Here is a 25,573-nt window from a genome sequence, read left to right as displayed (position 1 = left end):
TATATCTGCCATTTATTCGGCTTAGCTTTAGCCTGCCAGATTGACTCTAATGGTTTCCTGTCACGTGACTTGCAAATATGACGTCACTATGGCGTATGGGTTATGGCATATGTCGAGTCTGAAACCAATATGGATGTATTTATTCGTTGCTATTATCCCAAAGGTGAAAAGTGAACCATTGTAGTCCATCAATGGAGGCAGAGTGTAGTTCTAATCGAACTTAAAGTAGTTCATTTTTATGTAATAACTAATTAATAAATTCACAAATTATTCGTAAAATGTAATATAACTTATTAATAAGTAATTTGAATGATAACTAATTCCAAAATCATCGAAATTAATTTCTGAATAATTGTAGAAAATAATATTAAAATAATTAATTTTGTTATATTATTATTATTATGTGATCTATTACAATCAAACATCTAATTTATAAATGTCTGTTTGGGACAAAAATCCTTCTAAGTTATAATTCTAGAAATAAATCATATATAAAATTAATGTCATACAAAGAAAAGAAATATATAGGATAATTATAATATAGACTATAATCGAACAGCGAACATAAATGTTTGCACAAACAGAATTAATTTATGCTAAAAAGTTAAAAGTTAAATTCTTGGTTTTAACATATAAAAGTTGTACAGTCACTGGTGTAATTTAATGCAGTTCTAAAATTTCGTGTGTCAGACACGTCATTAACGGGACCAATCCTCTCCCAAAGATATCGATGAATCATCCCAAGAGAATGATAGTTAAACTTTTCATCCAATGATCTATCGTCAAAGCTTTAAGTAAGAAACATGAACTCTTAAAATGGCAAAATCAACTTTAAAAGACTTCCAATTACCTACCCCGATTATCGAACTCATCTATAAAGGAAGAGTCAATCGTCCCATAGACACACCATTAAAAATCATTACCAAGAACCCAACAAGAAACACCACCTTTCCATTTACCCCAATTGGGTTAAAATAAAAAAAACATTAAGACTTAAAATGGGGAACGGCAAAGTATGTTCATAGCAGCGAAAGAACAGTCGACAAATATACACATTTGTATGACTAGCAGTCCGAGTTCCATTTATAAGGACCATGCTGTTTTTTGACAGGAAATTTATGGGTCACAATGAATGGGTGTTTATAGTTGGGTGATTTACAACTAGCTGCTTGGCAAAAGAAATCGTTGTGATAATGTTTCTGCTCTGTTAGCTAAGGTGTCTTTGAAGGAAGGTGACTCCCAACCCTGCAAGAGGGCTGTCAATTTCAGATAAATAGAGGTTCTCGCTATCTTCTCCCAGGCCGCCTCTTCGGAGGAGTTTAATCAACAAGGACTGCTATTTGACGTATGGCTTTCATCTTCGCCTGTTTCATTCTGTGAGATGAGACGTACACGGCCTCAACAGAATGACAATTGACTTCGCCAATCCGTATGGCACAACCACTCCATGCTAGCTTAGTCTCTATGGGTTATTACCCATTAATCTGTCGATACATCATTTTGGCAGCGCAAGAAAAGGTCTGAATCTTAACCACTCTTGTTTTGTTTCTTTCTGAGTAGGAATTGACATTGTCAGTCGCTATTCCGAATGTGAAAGTTCCAATTAATAACTCCCGTGTAGACGGAAACGCATCCGCATTACAACTTTGTTATGGATTATAAAACAAATATAAATGTATTATTATTAAATTGAAGACAAATATAATATCAGAAAAGCAGAAATCGATATTTATATTAACTATTTATATTAATTGCTTATTGATACTTCAAATCAATTATTTTTTATCATTACTTTCTTTTATGTTACGAAAATTTGTTTTTATTCTTTATTCGTTTTGTATTTAAGCCAATTTAAGAGAAATTTCTAGTTTAAAACAATTAAATGTAAATCCATTAAAGATACAATTTCAATTTTAAATTTAAGCAAACTTTTTGAATTAATCAGACAATATAAAAAGCATTTAAATTATTAACAATCTTAAACATTTGAATTTATTACAGAGAGAGGCAAGTAGTAATAACGATTTATGTTGTCGTGAAAAAAACTATGTGTTTTTCGATAAAAATTCTACTTCATAAAGTTTGTAAAGGATACATTGATTTCTGTTTAATAACTTTCAGAATGCTCGGTCATCGACTGATTCGTTCAAGCTTGCTTTGATCATATTACTAGCTCTACGATTGGCAAATATGTTTTACTTAGACCGCAATCGTTATTGTAGAGAAATTTTTATATTTAATTCGTTATATTTCTTTATATTCTAAGACTTTTATATACAGATATAATACTAATATTTTAAAGTTTAGCTTGATATTTTTTTAGGTTTTGAATGACTTTTATACAGCGTTATTTTATTCTAAACAATAAACAAAGTATAATTAGTAATCATATAAAGAATTCGTATCATAATTTAATTATTTTTACAAATTATATATGGCAAATGTGTTACGTGCAGACTTATACGAATTATTTTATAAAGTAAAGTTTTATTAAAAATATCTTATAATTCATTTAATGGCTACATAAATATCTCGAGGCGTCCTAAGTTGAGAATTTTTAAACGAATAAAACCGCATTTGGTCCCCCACATCAGACTGTTATAACTAAAACTTCACATCGTTAGCTAATCTCTAAAACTAAAATCACCAACATCTCAAGAACCTAAAAGAATGACATTAATTCCATCCCCTAAAAGAAAATGTTATCGATAGTTTAGATTAAATTCCCAACTAGACTTTTGTAGTAAGTCTGTAAAACATCATTTCGATGTTTGCCCAGAGGTAGAACGATGGAGGGGAGTGGATTTGATCTTGTTAGCAATCGTCCTGCAGTGTCTGCAGCACAAAGTGCAAATCAACATTAGATTCAGCCTGGGACCTGACCAGCTGACCATAAAGAGCCAATGCTTCTCCCACGCACACTAAAAGGAAAAAAAAAAGAATAGGAATTTTTCTACTGACTCTTATTAGTAACCTGATTAAGGTAAATTGTCCTACTGCCATTTGATTTAGGTGCATTGTGAGGTTAGTGCAATCAACGATGGGACGGACAGTGAAGCTTGGGAGGGACTCGGGGGTAGAAGAGGGAGAGTCACTGACGCAGCGAAGTCCTGATTACAGTATGGTCATTCAGTGTAGCTTTCAGCCACTCTATTCACTTCTTAGCCCTACGGTCACAGCTTCGGACTCTAATCTTGATTATCCATCTTAAATTTTCCATTATCATCATATGATTTGTTAACGTTTCATTTATTTAATTTAATAATAAGTTATATATTTTTATCCTTCTATTTCTCTGCACGTTTTTCTTATATAAAAATTTAAATTTAGGGCTTACAACAACTAAGACATTTAAGATGAAGTAATTTAATAACTTCATTTTCATAATATTGTTTTTTTCCAAAATAATACGCCCGCGAGTTACGTAACATTTTTTAAAATTTGTAAGTCAACATAACTCTTTTTATATCCAAATATATGAACTTCTAACACGACTAATATTTAATGTTATCTATTTTCACAAGCTTGGAACTGTTTTACACAATACGTTAACGAAGAAACAATGAAAAAGTTATTTTTCTTTCAATTGTATAGGCCTAAATATTTTTCTGCTATTTAAAATAATTAGCCAATAAAACGTAGAAAAATTATTTTAAAAGCATGTTTTTAACCCACATCACGATGACGAGGTCCTTAAAAAAATGGTTGCATCGACAAGAAGTGATGTAAGAATAACACAAACCGCTTTTTTTTTAGCCGTTTGATATAATTATCAAAGAAACGAATCATAAATGTCAACTCTAGATTAGTTTATGATATTTCTTTGAGGTCATACGTCCTCATATAATTATCCTAATGGCAATTTGCTTATTATTTAATTCCGATCATGGTTCGATTTTGTCACAAATTCTGTAAAAATAAATAATTCGATTCGAACTTATAAGAAGGATGAGTAATTCGAATATGATTGTATTTTATTCTTTATTATTATCCAGCTCTTAACATTAAATGAATACGAGCCCGGCTTTGATAGAGTAGCGAATACGTGATTAAAGAAACCGAAAAATTAAATTAGACTTTTACATTTTGAAATTGCAAAGTATGATTTAATACTAATTCAAAATTCATTCTGGTTATTTTGATACTCGATTACGCATTAAAACGCAGTGGTACAACAAACGACTGCATAATGAGTAAAATTTGTATGTCTGGATAATCTTGTCGCTAATTTTGACTGGACCGTGTAATCCGATTATGCTTGACAGGTCGCTAATCAACAGTTGCGCTTCTACCATTTCCCTTTACTTGTGTTTACTAGATTTATGACCTTATATATTACCAAAAGATGTCATAACAAAACCAATTGGCGATGAAACGAAACGCCCAACACCCTGGTGTATAAGTGTTATGGGTATATTGAATATTAGAATACAACTTGATCAACGTCTCGGTTAATCTACTACTAAAACTAATTTTATTTTACACAAAAGTGGATATTTATTTCAATATATGGATTCGAAATCTAGCCATTAAGGTTTTTTATACATCAAATTTATTTAATTATATTTAAAATGTGATACTTAAATCTCCTTTTAAAATAAATCACAATAAACATTTCCTATCCTTATATATATTATGATTTTTAATAGTATATTAAACTAAACTGGTATTTTTTTTTACTTAAAATTCTCTTCTTATCCGTGAAATTTATTTTTTGAGTATCCAAATATATATGTTTAAGCTTATATTATTATTAAATTTTTTTTACAGCGACCCATAGACCTACATTAAATCTAGGATATTAAAGATTTATGGCTTTTATTAAAGATAATTTATGTAATAAAAATCTAAACCAATTACAAATTTATATTATAGACATATTTTTATTCACACATTTCGTGCATAATAATAAGCATAAATGGAATCGGATAATTTTTTAAAAAATTTTTACTGTCGAAACTAAAAATAAAATTTAAATATTCATGTGCAGTACAAGTTGGCTAATCTTTTTGTCAATTAAATTAATATAATTTCAAGCCAAAATTAAACGGTGAGTGTATCTTAATAACGATTCTAAAGAAGCATTTCTCTGTAATTTTCTAGTAAGCTAGGCACTACTAAACTACTAAAATTCTTATTACGAAAATAGTTGAGAAACTTCTACCACGATTTTTTTCCTTCTTCCGTAAACTTAAAATAAGAATTTTAATAGAAAACCTTCATTTATCTTACCCAAATTACAAATTTGTAAGAAAAACTAATGATTTGGGGTTGTTGGAGATCAGACAATTTTACAGACAATACGTGACCTACCCTTTAGCCAACAGAAAACAAAAGAACACGATTAATGGAACAACAGGTTGTGCAAACGAAAAACGAAGTAATTTGTCGTCTCGAATTAAAAACACAGCAAAGAATGTACTTGTTCTCCTCTTTAAATTATACGCTGTTCAGTTAACTTCTATTGTTACAATTAAGTCGAGGTGCGTACCTTAATGTGGAGGGGAATATAAAACTCCCATGAGGATTACGTTAACCATTTAGAAAAGAAGGGATAGTGAATGAGAGTAGAATTTAGCTTGTTTAAAAACAACTTTCTATCCGAGAAATCATAGCTTGGTCATTAGGAATACTCAAGCCATGTAATTGGCCATTAACAGGGAATGAAGTCGGGCAGCAATCAGGCACAGGGGTGAGAAATCTAGACAGCACAGAGGAGGATGTTTGTCTGATGGATTATATGTTTTATTCATTACACACTGCTTGCAGTAGGGATTTTTCACACCTTAAGGATAGGTACCGAGCCACTTACTTGATAAGGTCATCCGAATCTGAATCGAACACTTAATTTGCTAAGTTCGGATCAATGGAAACTTGAACCGGTCGACTGGCTAATAGATGACTAAAGCAATTTGATCTGGACAAAGTCTATTTCTCTCTCCCTTTTCTCTCTATTCTTTCTGTTTGTGAACGGTTTCCATCCTTTGTTTTCTTTTCCGAGTTAAAGTTACCGATTAGATTCTCAAAAGTGTTATAAGTATCAAATAAAATATTGAGATGAGTTGATTTTCCCAAACCTAACCATAGCCTTCTTTATTAAGTTAGCAGCACCAATTAGGCCTGAGGCAAATCCAAGACTCTATTAAACTGATCTATCCATAGTTTAAGAGAAAAGCTCTATTAATTCGAAAAGACAAAGCCTAATAAGACCTGAAATTGTATTGGCCTATATATTAAGAGTTTTAATAACGTGAACCTGCCAGCGCCAGAAAAATCTAATATAGTGTAGGCTTGTCATTTATAATAATAACGGCATTAATGTTGTGACATTGATTAAGGGACATGACTAAAAGATTGGTAATTTATTTGAGAATCGTTTAACTATTTTAACTAAAAAAATCAGCGTAAAAATAGACCCGAACGTAACCTTTTATAAAACGATGATCAAAAACATCTTTCGTGGCTTAAAAATAGATCAAACTCCACCATACGAATTGTTGCTAACAGTTGATTATCGATAAAAATAATTTATTACCAGGATATATCAACATAATGTACACAAATCTATCTTTAAACATATTAAGGTTAAATTAAAATCTATGAATTAGTTAGTTTTTTAAACATGATAAAAAGTAGGATGATGTTTAAGATTAATGGAATGATTAAAGTTCTTTACTCCCTCTTCGAAACGTAAAACATTCACCCAACTTTAATATATACAAAATATATTTATATAAATTAAACTATAATGCAGAAAAATTAATCTTTTTAAATCTACAATTGGTTTAAAACCTAATGAAATTTCGTCTATAACATAAATATTAAATTATTTATCACCATCTTTCTTCTAACGTTATTGACTTCAAAACCATGATATTTATTTTTTGTTTTCTTTTAGAAAAAAAAATAAAAGCTTTTAGGCTATCAGTCTTTATACAATATCGTTTTATCTTTTCTAAGACTGCATTTGGACATAGAAATTCTTTCCTATCCTCTGTCCACTGACTACCTGAAAGTCATGATTTTCTACAACTCCGTCATAATTTAACTATAAATAAATAAAACAGCATACTTCAATATTCTACTTGAACATCAAATGACTAAAATCTAGTAAACCAGCGCCGGCCCGGGTTATTCAACGTGAACTCCATAAATATTGCATCCATGACAAATCTCCGTCACCGTCTTTGATTACCTTGGAGTTATATAGGGTGGAAAGAATAGTTAGAAAACTTGCTCAAGTGCAGGTTGGCAAGAGTGTCCCACGGGGAAGACGACAAATGACATGTCACAACACGTCCCTACCTTCTAAATTGTTTTTTGGCATGCACAAGTCTCGAGTTTTCGACTTATGAAGACTCTACATCTTTCAAGTATTCATGACGCGAAGAAACTGGATATTTTTTTCTATTTTTTAGTAATTATATTTCTTAGTTTGGTTTCTACATACCATACGTATATTTTAATCTTTACTTTATACAATACCAATAGTTTGTTAAGGTTATTTGGGTAAATTAAGGAATCTGCTTTTATAACTGAATTAAATTTTCTTCCTTTCTATATTCGGTAGATCGACTGAGACAGTAAATAAAAGATTTAAATTTTATTTTTTTTAAGGAAAACAAATGCACAATATATAAATAATTTCATAATGGTGCACCCATTCAAACTAAACGGAAAAGAATTTTGTAATGGCGAGCTGCTAAAACAATTTAGATATTAGCCTATAGAAGAAGTAGATGCATGAACTACAAACATTTACAGATAAAGATAGCAAAAGCGACTTAACCATTGTATAGATTTTTTATACTAAAAATTACTTTTCATCTTTTTTAAAAATTATAATTTATAGCTTATTTTCTCCTTACAATAACTAAATTATTATCTCTCGAAGCTATGTTCGATGTTTATATTCGAGTGTAGCAAGTTTTTATAAGCTAATTGTATAGCCTAAATATAAACAGATTATTAGGATATAAAAAATGAAAATTTAATTATATATATAAGACTAGGAAACTTATATGTATTTTTAATTTTTATTTTTCTAGATTGTATGATTTTAGAGGTATACGTTAGATTTACGAGATGGTAATAATTTGTTACCGAAGTAGTCAGTCTATTATTGCAGTCTTAACCTTATAAAATCGCGACTGTTATTAGATCTCTCAAATACTCTCCGATTGCTGGCCTTTTCACCATTGTAAAGTTAGCTGGCTTTTATACTGCGAAAAGTTAAGGAAGCGTTTGATTTATTGCAGTTTCACTGAAACAACATTGAGCAGTACAAGGCAAACTGTCTTCTTTTACGTAAAGATTTCAGACATAAAAGTTTCGAATCAAACAATCAGTAGACAACGTTTTAGAAAAAAAGGAGAAAGAAGAATGACCCTGCCATCACTTAGAGTGAGCAGGCAATACGAATGACCATCCTCGCTGAATACCAAGTTTAAATCCACACCTAGTCTCTCAATAAGCATCATTTCCTAATATCCTGATGGAGGGATAATGGGCATTCCAAGCCATGTGGATTTCTATCCTTTTTAAAGCTTAATCCACTGCTTAGATAGCGTGCCAGAACAACATCAATATTGACATTAGGGGAATTTCCAACGCTTCTGTGGATGCGATCGGCCTAACCGGAGTAAATCCTTCAAGCTTCCGGCAGATTTTCCTCTCCTATAGTCTTCCCCCCGGCTATACGTGACTTAAGTCCGTTTTTTTTCAGGTGTTTGACTCTTTTATAAGTTTCAGCCTTGTTAACGCATTTTCATACAATGCGTTACATGCGAATCTACAATTTGTTTAAGGACGGCGATTAGAATTTTACTGCTTTCTGATTGAAATATTCCCATCATATGCTATTTCCGGGTCTTTTACAATTCGTAAAATATTCTATTTGAAAAACAGAAAATTTAATAATTATACTTTTTTTAACAATAGAAATTTATGTAAATTAATTTTGATTTAAATTTAATTTATTCATAAAAATTACATAAGCAGATTTTTAAGATATCGCATCTACATAAATAAACACAAAGGATACGATCCATAAATATGTTATTTATGAAAAACATATCGAATTTTATATTATGTATCGCTCCAGAATATGTTATAAATGCTGGATTAAAATAAATTTTTACAATATTTTGACTTACTTAAAATATAAGTTATAAAACAAAAACGGGTGTTTATCTAAGTTACTTTAATATAAGAAAACTCATAAGATGCTACGCTATTACATTGACACATAATATATTAATTATATATACATATAATGTTTATAAATTCTTAACTAATTTTATTTATGTTTCTGTGCAATTTGAACTTTTCTCCGAGAAAGAAAATTTGATTTTATATTTCTTAATCAAAATCGTGATTTCCAAAAGTTAAACTCGTAACAGAACTAATCTTTCGATGTGTTTCCGACAAAATTACTTAATTGAGAAGCAATTTTCTTTAGTAAATTCGATCGAATATTAGATTAACTCAATATAAACCTAAAATTAAAGTCATTATAAAATTTTATAAAATTTCTGATAGTAGATTTGTAATTATAATTAGGCCTTAACTTTAATATTAAATTATTATTATATTGTCTTTAAGTTTATTATTTGTTTTAGATATCTGTTTATACTATGTAAATTTAATTTTATATAATTTTAAATAATAGCAATATTAAATTTAGATACCGAAGCTTATTAATTTTGCTGATTTATTGTTATAAATTATCATTTTCTCCGTCTGATCTGCGCCTGATGAATAAAGTAAATGTAACGTATAGTAATTTTTTTATGTTATTTTTATTATATATATATATAGTATTTAAAGATATTTAGATAGTTAAAAGTAAAAATCGGTTTAGTCTAAATGTAAAGAAATGGAAAAATTCTATTAAAAAAGTTGTAGGCTCATATAAATTACTAACTCAATTTTTGAATAGTTTAATCGTTTCCCCCCTCATATCTTAGTATGTTTCATTAATGAAGACCTTATAAGGAATAGGCCTATTAAAATTTTTATAAATTAGTTTTTACTTCAGACAAATTTAAATTAATTTATTATTATAATAAAATAAAATTTGTAGGAATAGAGAGGATGTTTTTAGCTATTCTTCTTAATCTAAAATTGCAGAAAGAAAAAAAGAGAGAATGACCAAGTGCACAACTGGAGCGTGGAGCCATTGAAGAAGTGTCCAAGAGAAGGGACACCTGCGAGTATCATCACCAGACAGAAACTTCCCGGTGTCCCATGTAAATCAAATCATAGCGTCCATTCTGATGTGCCACCACTGGCCTAATCCAATTCCATTTCCAAAATGAAATTACTTGGTGCTAAGTGATATCCAAATCCACGGACTAGGACGTTGCGCACTCCACATGCTGCTCTATCCACTACCAATGAATAATGCAAGCACACAATGGCATCATTTGTACCGCTGACACCGACCGGGGAGGTAAAATCAGAGCTTGCTTTTTTTGTCTCCTTCTTCCTGCTGTTGGGAGATGTGATGTCACCCACTTTTATGTATGTGTTTATATAAAGCTAGATCCAAAAACTACTGTAAGTTTGATGGCCGTAATTCGGTTTTCTACCTAACTCATTAATATAAAGACAAGAAATAATTAACTTTTTAATAACCTTGTATTTTATTTTATTTTATTTTTTTTGTATAATGTCCTTATTTTAATTGAGTTTCCAAATTCATTATAATTAACTTTATTTTTTAAAAAAAAACTATAATTAATTTCAAATTTGATTCCTCAATAATTTAATTGAATTACAAATAAAATTTAAAATTTTAATATTAGTATTGCTAATATGATAATTTTCTAATTATCATATTAGCAATACTAAATTCTTACGTTTTAACATTGAGATAGCCTTTAGATTTTCCTATTAAAGCCTATAATTGCTTAATTTTCACTCTAAAAACATATCCTCCAAGTAAAAAATATGAATACAAATTGCAAAATATTAAAAAAAAAAATGCTAAATTTATGCAAAATGCTAGTCCTAATTTCAAATTATTTAACCTTTCGATGTCTAAATTTTTAATTTTTTTTTTTTTTATAATTAGCATTCATAAAGGAAAAGGTAAGTTATGACCCAGGATTTAACACAATTTTCATAAGAAAGAATATTAAAAATAATCTTTTGTGGGACTTATTAAAGGTCCTTCATATAAAAACTGAATAATTACTCTAAAAAAAAAAATTTATAAAATATAATTTTAAAAAATCACTCATTTATCATTGAAGATTATACCCATTTAAATTATTAATGGTAGTAAAATATTTATATAGTCTACACGAATTTTTATTTATTTATTTATTTTCTATAAACTATGGTATGAATAGATTTAAAGTGGTTTACGTTCTTAATGAAAATGCTTTTTGATATGAAAAATATTGCGGTACAATAAACAGGGCAACAGATGCAGTGGATACATTAAGAGGAATTATAGAGCAATCATTGTATACTAGATGGCGTTTGCGGTACTCCAGGAACGTGACGTCTGAACATCCAATAAGCTTTCTTAAGACGTAATCTGAATGTCGGATAGCCAATAAGAGAATAGGATCTTGATTGATTGCGACATATTCAGACAGAAGTTTCTTACTAATCGCAGCAGATTTCCCTCTTTTTTCTTAGAAAAACAATTCAAACGCGACACCATTTAAGGCATTATGATAATTCCCGTACAAAATCCAGTAGAATATATATGTATATATATATATACTTTACTAAAAATTTCAATCTTATAAGTCACGCCCACTTTCATGTCCTTCGTTTTAATGACGTATCACAATCGACATACGAAAAGATAACTTGAATACAATACAATATATATATATATAGAAGAACTATAACGAGAGAAGGCTGTGTTTTTTATAGAAATTAAATCGTTTCCGGTGATGTAATTTAATGCAATATATTGAAACAAATGTAATCTATCACTAGATTTATTATTTTTAATTTTCCTATAAACTAGAATGATCATTAGACAGTTTTCTGGCAACAAATCTCCTTTAAAAAACATAATTACAAGCATACATGCCCGAAGCTAAATCGAACCCGCGATATGTAAGTAACAAACAATCTACCACCACATCACTGATTTTACATAAATCGAATTATTATAGAAAAATAAACTATATAATTATATATTTATTTTTATATTCAAAATTATTTTTGAGAATGGCCCATATTTTAATGTGATTTCGATACTAAATGATAAGGCTTGAGTCTTTAGGATCGAAAAACTAATTAGAGATTATGATGATCTGTAATAATAATAAAATTTTAAATTATTTTAGGAAAAACTACTGTCGAGAAAGAAAGAACTTGGAAGAATGCCTTCATAGCTTGACAAATTAAGAATGATAAAACAGTCAGACCCTATAAGAATTAGGATAGTGAATTAAGATTATAAAGCCTTATCTTTGTCAACGTTATCTTCGTAGGCCTGTAATTTTTGATCTTGTTCTTAAACATTTGTCTAATCTAAAGAAAAATTTCAACTAAAATGATTTCATTATCGTTTTTTGATAAATTGAAACGTATCAAACATTTTTACTTCGATACTAGCAACAGGCTTAACTAGTATAAGATCCATCAATCCAATAGATTATTTTACTTAAAAATAGAATTATTTTTTCTCTTTGAAGTTAAACCTCAGGGTATTTTCCGCTAGACTTTGGCACATGTGAAGATATGAGCCATCAACACATAGCATCAGCGGAGCGGAATAGAAGTGATGAGTGCTCCACCCCAGGGGCGTATACGCCCAAAATAGTATTCCGTGCAACAGATGTAAGAGCAGTTAAAAGAGATAGGACCGACATATCCATCTCTGCTTATACAAGACTTATCCATTTATTGATTTCCAAGAACATCTAGGTATGTCCTTTACTGAGATTTGTCTTAAACTATGTATAAGTGGAAACCATTATCGTGTTACGCAATATTTTTATAAATAATCAGTTTTGGAAGAAGTTTTTTATTAATAAATAATGTATTTATTAAATTTTACGCAATAAATTTAAATTTTAAATAAAAACAAATCAAGTAAAACCAGTTATAATCATTTGAGCTATCAAATAAATTTATATTTTTTCAAACAAAATTGTGCTCTTGTAATTAAATTTTGAATGAATTAATAAATATTCATTTGATAACACGAAGATTGGAAGCACTAAAATATCCGAATTTATATTTAAATGCAGCTTATTTAGGCTATACAACGACATAAATATATAAATAAGCAGAAAATTAATTATTAAGTGTGATAGAGCTTCATTATAAAAAAAAAGTATTTAAAGCTTATAAATCACGAATTAAACATTTTCTTAAGTAATTAACAGCAACTTATTTAATATTAAATTAAGTAACCAACTATAAATATTCCATTATTGAGATTAATATAATGAGACCTACCTTTAATACTTTTGGAACTGGGTCCGTCTCTGCTCCAAGGTGGATCACCATGACCGGAGAAGTCTCTTAGCTTTAGATAGCTGATGGAAAGTCTTATGATAGATGCTTTGTCTAGTTGGCTAGTTATGGCTGCTGGGAGTGGTAGTAATTTGGCCAATTCGTAGAATTCATAATTCTCTTTCCCCCGCCTGGACCGTGCAGCGTCACGTGATTTCTCTTTTCTCATCTCAAGGATGCTGCAAAAATACAATTTATTACTAAGACCGAAAGCGTTAATATTATGTTTTCAGTTTAATTTAAAATGATTATAATTTAGGCAGATATTTGAACCGAAAACCATTTCATTAAATAATTTGTATGATTAGTTTGAACCGATCTTAACAGCAGAAAACTTTCGAGCGCTTTTCTTAAATTTATTTAGTTTTTTCGAAAAATTAATATTTTCTAGGAAGTAAGACGACATCTTATTAAACAAATCACGTAACAGTTTAAAATTAATTAATTATACCGAAGACCCATGTGAGAAAAATACAAGTGGCATCCTACCTGACGATACTACTTAATTGATATTGTAATGAGTCGCTTGTGATGATCCTAAGGTCGCATACCTGACCGGCGATTAAATAATCTATACTAATACTCTTCATCACGTGATGAAAACAGTTTGTGTTTTCTAGTCACGCTACAACTAATGTATGTTCTCCGATTTATCCACAGGTGTAAGGTGTCCACGCAAAGCTATAGTTATGAAAACCTAATGAATGGATTGTTTCTATTTCGGTTAGCATTATTTCCAAATTAACTATTTGTAGTCAATTTAATTGCGATCTTCTTGAACTTATATCTTTTATTTTAACCAAGACATTATTCTCTGATAAAACGTATATCAATTCGTGTTTCATTTTGTCGTTCCTACAATTAACTCGTCTTCGTTTTAAGATAACTTACTTACGTGTTAAACATGATCTTCGTTATTAGAAAGAAGAAAGTGATAATTAATTTTTAAAAAAACATTTTCCAGACTCTAATTATCAATAAATCTTCATTCGAATTAATAGAAACTAGTTGTTGAAAACTAAGATGATATTTATTAAAAATAAACAAAAACCGGNCAGTTAGAAAAAAAAAACTCTTTCGGTAGTAATACTTTGCATAATATCGGAAACATTTTTTAAAGATTTTAATTTAGATTTATTATGGAAAATCGTTTCAGAAAAGTATCGAAACTTCTCCAATATAAAATTTTGTGAATTGGCCTTTCTACTTCGGTCGAGCATTCTGTTTGTGGAATAAAAAGAAGCAAAATCTCATCGGTGCTCTATAGCCGTGATTGTAAACAGATCTAACCTTCTCCAAGTCACTACAAGACGATATTTACCGTCATTGATTGATGCTGGAAGAAACGTGACAATAATACCTAATTAAGAGCATTGCTTGCAGGCAATGTCTCAGCAGATTGAGATCTATCGTTTCAAAGAACCTGTCTCTATAAACCATTCTACTTGTGCTTAATTACTATTAATGCTTTTCTATCAGTGAAATATGGATTATACCAATTCTTCATTTTCCTACATTAAAAAAAACCTTATCTAGTAATAAACATGAAATTTTTTCTCGAGTTTCAGTTTTTATAAATACTCAATAATGAAATTTACGAATAAATCATCTACAGTATTTAAAACTAAACATAACTTTAATTTGATCTCATGAAAAGGCATTAAAAATTTATTTAATAATTATATTTAAACTTACCGAGTTACAAAATATTTTCCATAATATAATAATAATTTAAAATCAATATTAATTCTGATTTTTAATACTCGAAAAAGCAATTTTTATCTTTCGATAAATTTTCCCTTTGGGTATTTTGTTGACGAAATTTCATAAAATATAAAAATTTCAATAAATTATTATTTAAATTTTTATTATTTCTATAAAATTTCGATTATATAAAATCATTTAAAAACAGAAAAATCCGAGATTAGAATTAAGGTGACGCCATTTAAAATTCTAAAGAATTTATACAGCATTTCTAATGAAGTTGATTTGTAGAGATGCACTGTCTTTTGTTATCTTCTGTATAGAGGTTTGAATAATTTGATTCTCAGAAATGATTCTAAGAACTTTTCTTCATCTTCAAGAACATCGATTTAGATTCCAACAGCAATTGATATATATTGACTCAATCCTCGATTCTTCCAGCTTCAAATGATAACTTTTGAAAATAGTTTCCCATCAAATATGAATGTTTCTTTTTAAGTTTATAAATATCACCCTTTATTTACAAGCGAAGTTGACCTCTTCTGTTTCGAATGTAAGTGCCGTTTGTAGTTTTTATTTACAGTACCACATATCCCTTGTGGAAAATGGGGTGATTAGCAGCAACTCCAAACCTGTAGTGTGACCGATGCCTTTGGGAGTGCTAACTTTTCCCAGTCGCTCTGGGGACAAAAGCTACTTATACTGTAGTCCCTTAACTAGCTTCAGACAATTGGGCGCCATTTCGATGTCAATTCTTGACAGTTAGAGTCTATTGAATTTTAGAGCAAAGCTGAATTAAAGCGCTTTTCAAGTAGCTTTAATCAGACTTTAAATTCTGGAAACCGTGCATGAAATTTAATTTGAAAAGGAAACTTAATGATTGATATAATAAATAAATGACTTATATCTTTTATTTTAAACTCAATTTGGAAATTAATCATTTCAATATTGCACGTGTTAATTAAATTTGAATAAGGATGCCCCCCATTTTTTAAAATTTGAAAAATAATTGCCAAATCTAAACTTTCAGCTTCCTTAAATCTATATACGACATCGCATTTTTTAAAATATTTTTCTAATTTTAATTTATTAAATTATTATTATTTTAATATCCTTACAGCCTAAAATACAGTACATTACGATTTTGAACGGATTTTATCAGCATCAATCCTTTATTCTCAGNTTATTAATAAATAATGTATTTATTAAATTTTACGCAATAAATTTAAATTTTAAATAAAAACAAACCAAGTAAAACCAGTTATAATCATTTGAGCTATCAAATAAATTTATATTTTTTCAAACAAAATTGTGCTCTTGTAATTAAATTTTGAATGAATTAATAAATATTCATTTGATAACACGAAGATTGGAAGCACTAAAATATCCGAATTTATATTTAAATGCAGCTTATTTAGGCTATACAACGACATAAATATATAAATAAGCAGAAAATTAATTATTAAGTGTGATAGAGCTTCATTATAAAAAAAAAAAAGTATTTAAAGCTTATAAATCACGAATTAAACATTTTCTTAAGTAATTAACAGCAACTTATTTAATATTAAATTAAGTAACCAACTATAAATATTCCATTATTGAGATTAATATAATGAGACCTACCTTTAATACTTTTGGAACTGGGTCCGTCTCTGCTCCAAGGTGGATCACCATGACCGGAGAAGTCTCTTAGCTTTAGATAGCTGATGGAAAGTCTTATGATAGATGCTTTGTCTAGTTGGCTAGTTATGGCTGCTGGGAGTGGTAGTAATTTGGCCAATTCGTAGAATTCATAATTCTCTTTCCCCCGCCTGGACCGTGCAGCGTCACGTGATTTCTCTTTTCTCATCTCAAGGATGCTGCAAAAATACAATTTATTACTAAGACCGAAAGCGTTAATATTATGTTTTCAGTTTAATTTAAAATGATTATAATTTAGGCAGATATTTGAACCGAAAACCATTTCATTAAATAATTTGTATGATTAGTTTGAACCGATCTTAACAGCAGAAAACTTTCGAGCGCTTTTCTTAAATTTATTTAGTTTTTTCGAAAAATTAATATTTTCTAGGAAGTAAGACGACATCTTATTAAACAAATCACGTAACAGTTTAAAATTAATTAATTATACCGAAGACCCATGTGAGAAAAATACAAGTGGCATCCTACCTGACGATACTACTTAATTGATATTGTAATGAGTCGCTTGTGATGATCCTAAGGTCGCATACCTGACCGGCGATTAAATAATCTATACTAATACTCTTCATCACGTGATGAAAACAGTTTGTGTTTTCTAGTCACGCTACAACTAATGTATGTTCTCCGATTTATCCACAGGTGTAAGGTGTCCACGCAAAGCTATAGTTATGAAAACCTAATGAATGGATTGTTTCTATTTCGGTTAGCATTATTTCCAAATTAACTATTTGTAGTCAATTTAATTGCGATCTTCTTGAACTTATATCTTTTATTTTAACCAAGACATTATTCTCTGATAAAACGTATATCAATTCGTGTTTCATTTTGTCGTTCCTACAATTAACTCGTCTTCGTTTTAAGATAACTTACTTACGTGTTAAACATGATCTTCGTTATTAGAAAGAAGAAAGTGATAATTAATTTTTAAAAAAACATTTTCCAGACTCTAATTATCAATAAATCTTCATTCGAATTAATAGAAACTAGTTGTTGAAAACTAAGATGATATTTATTAAAAATAAACAAAAACCGGTTTTAACATAGTCAAAAATGCAGTCTGGAAGATTATTCTCCCCTTTTAATAATAAATATAATAAAATTTAACTAGAGTTTAACAAAAATAATTGTTTCACTTAAGTCTGTTTTATCTGTTAAATCAATAGTCCATATTTTTACTTAGCCAGATCCGTCTAGATTCATTTCTTATATGGAGCTTTTGAAGATTTAAAGTTTAAATTTGAAATGTTCCATCTTTTCTATTATCGAGTTTGTTTCAAATTTTTGATACTAACCAATTTTTGTCGGCTTAAAACTCGATTCTAGCACCCATGCACTTTATGCTTATATTTTCAATGCTATTGAAGATGGACCAAAATTCCTAGAATGATCTCCGGATGAATTTAGATATAAAGATAGGAAGCATCCATATAATAAATTACATAAATCTTTTATTCAATATTTCTTTCTATATGTGCAGACCCTCTATTTTCGTATTCTCCCGGAACATAACAGAGTATGCTTTGCTGCACTTAGATAAATCACTTCTTCTAACCGGCTAGAAGTTTCGCGAGCCGAATTTTTCTCGGGAATCCGAAATCACTACGCGAAATACCTATAGGTCAGTTGACTTGCTGTATGATTGATGACAGGACTAGTGTAAAAAGTGAAGTGTAATATCTGCAGTGACACATCAATATAGAAAGGCGATATGTGTGACTTAGCAGCAGGGACGATGCTGTGGAGATGCTCCGTAGCAGGACTACACGTCAGTAATGAGATATACTGGGGTTACTACGATAGAATGATTGTCTTTCGCAGTCCATATTAGGTGCAGATGTCATCTATATTACTTATGCCTTAATCCACTCAAACTATTTCTTTGTCTCTCCCTCTCCGCCCGACAATTATTTAAATTTTCTTCACTTAGAACACCTGTACCGTCTGTAAAATGTTACAAATCACCAAGTATCCGAACTGTTTGTGCATCTACAAGACAACGAACTGTACAAAAATGCGTACATCTAATTTTAAATTCATCAAGATATTGCTTCTATATTGCCTTAATGGCGTTATAGAGGTTAAATTAAAGCAGAAATGAAACTTTTTTCTTCGCGTAAGAAGTTAATAAACGAAAAAGCCAATCTATTAAAAACTAGTTTTAAATTTATTCATTAATAAAAAGTTTCTTGAATAAATATTCCTCCATAAAAAGTTGTTCTCTATATTCCAGCGAATAGGNGCAGAAATGAAACTTTTTTTCTTCGCGTAAGAAGTTAATAAACGAAAAAGCCAATCTATTAAAAACTAGTTTTAAATTTATTCATTAATAAAAAGTTTCTTGAATAAATATTCTTCCATAAAAAGTTGTTCTCTATATTCCAGCGAATAGGTTAATGATACAGCTAATTAATGATAATAAGCGTCATTTTGTCAATATTATTGTTTTAAACACCTACATAATTAATATAATTATATGTTTAATATCATTTTTAATAGTGTAAATGAAATAAATTAATAATTTTTATATTGAAATATGTTAAAAGTAAGATATTTTTTTATCATAATTGGTTAAGTAATGTTATTAATTGGATTTAATTTTAAGTGTACAGCAAGTATTAAAAGCAAACAGAAAAAATCAAGATTGAAATTTTATAAGTTAAAGAAATCGGAATTTCAATCCTTTATTTACAGAAGCGAGTTTATTCCGATCATAAAAACTATTAAAAAATGGTGCAAACCCAGTTTATAAGTACCAAAGATATAGTTGCTAAAAATTACCTTGAGTGACAAATAAATATTTCATGTGAGTATCCGATATCCCACAAGCGTGTCCGGAGTTTTATGTAGTAATTCGCTCGGGGAATACACACACACCTATTGTTAGACAGTGAAAAGGAAAAAGTCCGAACAGCCAGGATGACCACCTCCAGAGAGTGGTGGAAACTGCACCCTAAAATTTCGTTATTTCCCGGTATTGTGGCTTGGAATGTAAGTGTCAGCTATCAAGGACCTGGTTTGATGCACGCTCCCCTTCCCTTCTCTGGACTTACCACCCCCATACTGAAAATCTGAGTCCAAGTCCATCTCAGCATGTGTTCCACTACTACCCATAAACTCGAGGCTAGTCCCATGTGAATACTGTCCAGTATACCCAGTAATTCATGGATGTTTTCAGCAATTTCATTATGACAGTATCCCGATGCCACATCTCCCAAGAGACGGAGTCTATCTTCGCTCTAGAAGGGGGCAGAGACAACCTAGGGGGTACGGTGCAATAATTTCCTCTATAGCTTATTGGTTACTTTATATCCTTCTTGGTCATCGCCGGAACCGTTGAAATGGGGTCTACCTTAGACTTTTTCATTAGTTTTTCATTTCTTTTTTCTTTACACGGTGATTGGCTAAACACTATTTTGTGGGATGAACTGTGGCGGATTTATATGGCAACACTTTTTTAAATCTCCGGGTTTTTTCCCCAAGCGGCTGTGTTATCTACAGGATTACTTACAGTGGGCTATCCTGCATCGGCCAACAATACCTCTAGATGTGACGTACTAACGGTCTAACGGTTTAACACACTGGAGTCACTACAGTAGACAATCTTTTGGCTCAAGTAGATGATTCAAGCAATACTCAAATGCTGTACACTCACATAGCAGCCCTAAACCATTTTTCCGCCACTTTATCTTAATTTTAACTCTCAATATTTTAAATTTTAAAAAATGGCCTTTTAAATTTTAAACTCTCCGACTATATTTCCTTCGAAAAATAGCCATCTGTCAAATTTATAGTTACTTATTATCAGAAAAGCTGTCTTTAAGTTTAAAATGAATATAGAAAATACATTTAAAGTTCGTTTCAAAAAATAAATAATAAAGCACATAACTGACCTTTGATCGATATTAAACTTTATTTTCAATTTTATTTACTATTAAAATTTTTATAATGTAATTAATGCGAATATAATGATAATAAAATTGAAATTTTCTTTTAAATAATAACTGTTTTCTATGTATTAACTGTAACTTTTCGCATTTAAAAAAGAAGCGAAAGAAGATTATCTACAACTATTTTAGTTTATAAAATATAAAAGGCGAGGACAATTAGAAAAAAAAAATGTTAAAATTTTTTCGCTTAGTCTTTACCCAATTAAGACATGTAAATTTTCATATCAGAATTACATTAGACTCTCAGAATGTAGTATGTATTCACTTCTTACAGTAATTATTAATTATTACTGCAAGAAGCGAATTTTCCGGAATTCGTAATTAAATTAGTTTTTCTTATTACATATCGCAATTTCAGGTAATTTCTCTTCTACCGCAAGATATTATGGCAGCTACCACACAGAGTCATCATTTTGTTCACTTATTTAATCGAAGCTTATAGATTATTGAGCCGAATTAATCTTGTAGAGTTACTTTGCCTGGAAACACTAAGTTGAAAGAACGTTAAGAGTTTAGCTATCAAACAAGAGAATTAACGGGAAAGAGAGTCGAAAGATAATTTTCTTGCCTTTTCAGACTGATGTCAATATAGCATCCGCCGATTGAAAAAGGACCAACCAAGCATTATCGTGATGTGGCGAAGGATAGAGTCGACCCCCTCAACTTCTACAACATTCAGTGGCATTGCTAGCTCCTGACTGACCTACGGCCATTTACGTTAGGCTTCTATCGCGTGTGTGACTGGAACCAATGGGGCATTAAAAATGAAAGGGAAAAAGCCCTTGGCTAGACAGTCTTTACTGCTTGCTTGGTACAGCAATCAAAATGACCCAAAGCGTAGAGATGTTGCAGGTTAAGTTAAGAGCAGTGTGATGTACTCTGTTAGGACGTACCCTGAGGATGGACTTAAATCCCCCCAACTCTTTGACAGTCATTTACTCCATTATCTCTGATTACACAGTCTGTCTGTTTGCTAGCACTAGTCCTAATCCTGTGGAAAGGTCACTTTATGGAGCAATCAGGAGTACGATCACTTTAATGGCAGCTCACGTGCAGTAGCTGCCAGCTCGGCGAAAACAATCGCACTAATGATGATGAAAGCCAATTAGATCGAGTTCGAGTTTTCTTGGGAGGTTAGTCCTGGAAAACTTTTTTACGTCCATCCGCCAAATTGTTTCGTGCTGTGGGCTACGGGCGAGTAGAACGGGTGAAGCAGTTCGTCTCTGTCCACCTTTCTGCTGTCAGTGGACACTTGTATCTATCACCGACAATTGGCCACATTTAGGATTACTTGCTCCACTTCTACCTTTATTATGGAAGGTCGTTTCCAGTTCAAATAAAGATAAGTAAATTATGTCTATTAAGGATAAAGCTAGCTTTAATTTAGACTTTGCTGGGGATTAGAAGGATCAAGTAAAGAAATTGCATTCAATTAAAATCAACTTTTTTTAATTACACTGTAAAATGCTGAGTATAAAATCTCAAATTTTAATTAAATTAAACAAATGTAGAAATGAATGTTTCTAGTTTATTAACACATCAAAATTTCCGTAATTAAATGCGGACAAACAAATAGCTTTCAATTGGAATGTTTCTTTATTTAAAACTGCTTTAATCAACAACTGTTAAAAAGTTTTAAAGAGAGAAAGAGAAAGAATTTAAATTAATTATATTTTCTTAATGAAATAAGCATTTTTACATAGCATATTTTAATATTGCCATAAGAACATTTTTATAAAAATCAAAATAAAAAACACTCTAATTAAAATGAAAATTCTCATAAATCTGTGTTAGAAAAAAAAAACTCTTTCGGTAGTAATACTTTGCATAATATCGGAAACATTTTTTAAAGATTTTAATTTAGATTTATTATGGAAAATCGTTTCAGAAAAGTATCGAAACTTCTCCAATATAAAATTTTGTGAATTGGCCTTTCTACTTCGGTCGAGCATTCTGTTTGTGGAATAAAAAGAAGCAAAATCTCATCGGTGCTCTATAGCCGTGATTGTAAACAGATCTAACCTTCTCCAAGTCACTACAAGACGATATTTACCGTCATTGATTGATGCTGGAAGAAACGTGACAATAATACCTAATTAAGAGCATTGCTTGCAGGCAATGTCTCAGCAGATTGAGATCTATCGTTTCAAAGAACCTGTCTCTATAAACCATTCTACTTGTGCTTAATTACTATTAATGCTTTTCTATCAGTGAAATATGGATTATACCAATTCTTCATTTTCCTACATTAAAAAAAACCTTATCTAGTAATAAACATGAAATTTTTTCTCGAGTTTCAGTTTTTATAAATACTCAATAATGAAATTTACGAATAAATCATCTACAGTATTTAAAACTAAACATAACTTTAATTTGATCTCATGAAAAGGCATTAAAAATTTATTTAATAATTATATTTAAACTTACCGAGTTACAAAATATTTTCCATAATATAATAATAATTTAAAATCAATATTAATTCTGATTTTTAATACTCGAAAAAGCAATTTTTATCTTTCGATAAATTTTCCCTTTGGGTATTTTGTTGACGAAATTTCATAAAATATAAAAATTTCAATAAATTATTATTTAAATTTTTATTATTTCTATAAAATTTCGATTATATAAAATCATTTAAAAACAGAAAAATCCGAGATTAGAATTAAGGTGACGCCATTTAAAATTCTAAAGAATTTATACAGCATTTCTAATGAAGTTGATTTGTAGAGATGCACTGTCTTTTGTTATCTTCTGTATAGAGGTTTGAATAATTTGATTCTCAGAAATGATTCTAAGAACTTTTCTTCATCTTCAAGAACATCGATTTAGATTCCAACAGCAATTGATATATATTGACTCAATCCTCGATTCTTCCAGCTTCAAATGATAACTTTTGAAAATAGTTTCCCATCAAATATGAATGTTTCTTTTTAAGTTTATAAATATCACCCTTTATTTACAAGCGAAGTTGACCTCTTCTGTTTCGAATGTAAGTGCCGTTTGTAGTTTTTATTTACAGTACCACATATCCCTTGTGGAAAATGGGGTGATTAGCAGCAACTCCAAACCTGTAGTGTGACCGATGCCTTTGGGAGTGCTAACTTTTCCCAGTCGCTCTGGGGACAAAAGCTACTTATACTGTAGTCCCTTAACTAGCTTCAGACAATTGGGCGCCATTTCGATGTCAATTCTTGACAGTTAGAGTCTATTGAATTTTAGAGCAAAGCTGAATTAAAGCGCTTTTCAAGTAGCTTTAATCAGACTTTAAATTCTGGAAACCGTGCATGAAATTTAATTTGAAAAGGAAACTTAATGATTGATATAATAAATAAATGACTTATATCTTTTATTTTAAACTCAATTTGGAAATTAATCATTTCAATATTGCACGTGTTAATTAAATTTGAATAAGGATGCCACCCATTTTTTAAAATTTGAAAAATAATTGCCAAATCTAAACTTTCAGCTTCCTTAAATCTATATACGACATCGCATTTTTTAAAATATTTTTCTAATTTTAATTTATTAAATTATTATTATTTTAATATCCTTACAGCCTAAAATACAGTACATTACGATTTTGAACGGATTTTATCAGCATCAATCCTTTATTCTCAGCAGTAACATCTTATTATCATCATGAAAATCAAATAATTAATAATTATTATCAAATCCCTAGAGCATAATTGCGATTAATAATTAAAGCTTTTGATTGAATTTATACGCCATAAACATAAAATTAATATAACAATTAAATTACTAAGAAACGCACATAATTATGAAATTTATCAATTAAAGATGATTATCATATTATTGAAACATTATCTATTACATAAATTACAATATATATTTGATACAGAGTTTAAAAGAATGATGTTTTATCGCGATAAGCGCGCATAATTAGTGAACAACAATGCTTTTCATTGCATTAATCAATTGTTTATTTTATAATTTGCAGTTGTTTAGAACTTTGTGGGATCCTGTTTAAGTTAATATAGGCCTATGTGACCAACTAAACGTTTGATTACAGATACAAAAAATAGTCGATAAGCGCTACTTTAATGTAGGAGGAAAAAAGAACACTGTATTCAAATTAGGCCTATTAGTCTAAGAAGAAAAACTACTGAAATTAATTACCTTACTCTTATCAGATCTAAACATAATGCGTAAATTATTTTTTGTTATTCTTAAGGCCTTATAATGTCTTTAATTTTTAAAGTCAAATAAAAGTAATTTAGATAAAATATTAGTTTTTTTTAAACGAAGATTTAAACCTTAATTTAAAATAATAATAATAATAATAGCAATAAAGGATATTAATTCAAATTAAAAAAAAAGGATAACACGATAAAATACTAATTATAGTTACGAATTACAACGGATTTAATTACTAAATAATAGAAATTCATCCCTTAATAATTGTTTATCACATTTACAATCTTCCTGCCTTTGACGCAGCAATTAATTTTATATAAAAAATTAAAATTTCTCCATTATTTACATTTTATAGTAGATCAAAGTTGCTTAGTAGAGGAGAAGGTTTAAAAAAAAAAGGCTGAAATAGAAAGAATTAGCGTAGAAAGGCCAATTAATCAAGTATATTTTCTTAAAAATACAAAGCTAAGATTACGAATAAAAGCAATTTTTAGTTTATTTCATAATTAGCAAAGTTATAGAATTAGAACGAGTATATAAAACTCGTTTCAATATTTTCAATGTTTTTCGAT

At 29.7% G+C, this 25,573-nt stretch overlaps 2 protein-coding genes across 2 annotated transcripts in view; both read right to left on the bottom strand.

Moving 5' to 3' along the window:
* LOC111618974 (protein trachealess-like) overlaps window positions 1–14,099 on the bottom strand; it is an 85,674-nt gene extending 71,575 nt beyond the window's left edge. Inside the window, exons 1-2 of the mRNA XM_023360600.1 lie at window positions 13,984–14,099; window positions 13,438–13,673 (exon numbers count right to left, since the gene is read on the bottom strand). Of these exons, the coding sequence (XP_023216368.1) occupies window positions 13,438–13,673; window positions 13,984–14,084 (337 nt within the window). The 5' untranslated portion in view covers window positions 14,085–14,099. The remainder of the gene's footprint in view (window positions 1–13,437; window positions 13,674–13,983) is intronic.
* Window positions 14,100–14,997: 898 nt separating this feature from the next.
* Window positions 14,998–25,573, bottom strand: part of LOC111618969 (protein trachealess-like) — an 83,928-nt gene continuing 73,352 nt past the window's right edge. Inside the window, exons 3-4 of the mRNA XM_023360597.1 lie at window positions 16,822–17,057; window positions 14,998–15,005 (exon numbers count right to left, since the gene is read on the bottom strand). Coding sequence (XP_023216365.1) covers window positions 14,998–15,005; window positions 16,822–17,057 — 244 coding nt within the window. The remainder of the gene's footprint in view (window positions 15,006–16,821; window positions 17,058–25,573) is intronic.

This window comes from Centruroides sculpturatus, unplaced genomic scaffold (genome assembly GCF_000671375.1).
Source record: "Centruroides sculpturatus isolate CEXI.00-Female unplaced genomic scaffold, Cexi_2.0 scaffold241, whole genome shotgun sequence".
Classification (NCBI taxonomy): domain Eukaryota; kingdom Metazoa; phylum Arthropoda; class Arachnida; order Scorpiones; family Buthidae; genus Centruroides; species Centruroides sculpturatus.
The sequence above is the reverse complement of the archived record's forward strand: the minus strand, read 5'-3'. Positions and strand labels throughout refer to the sequence as shown.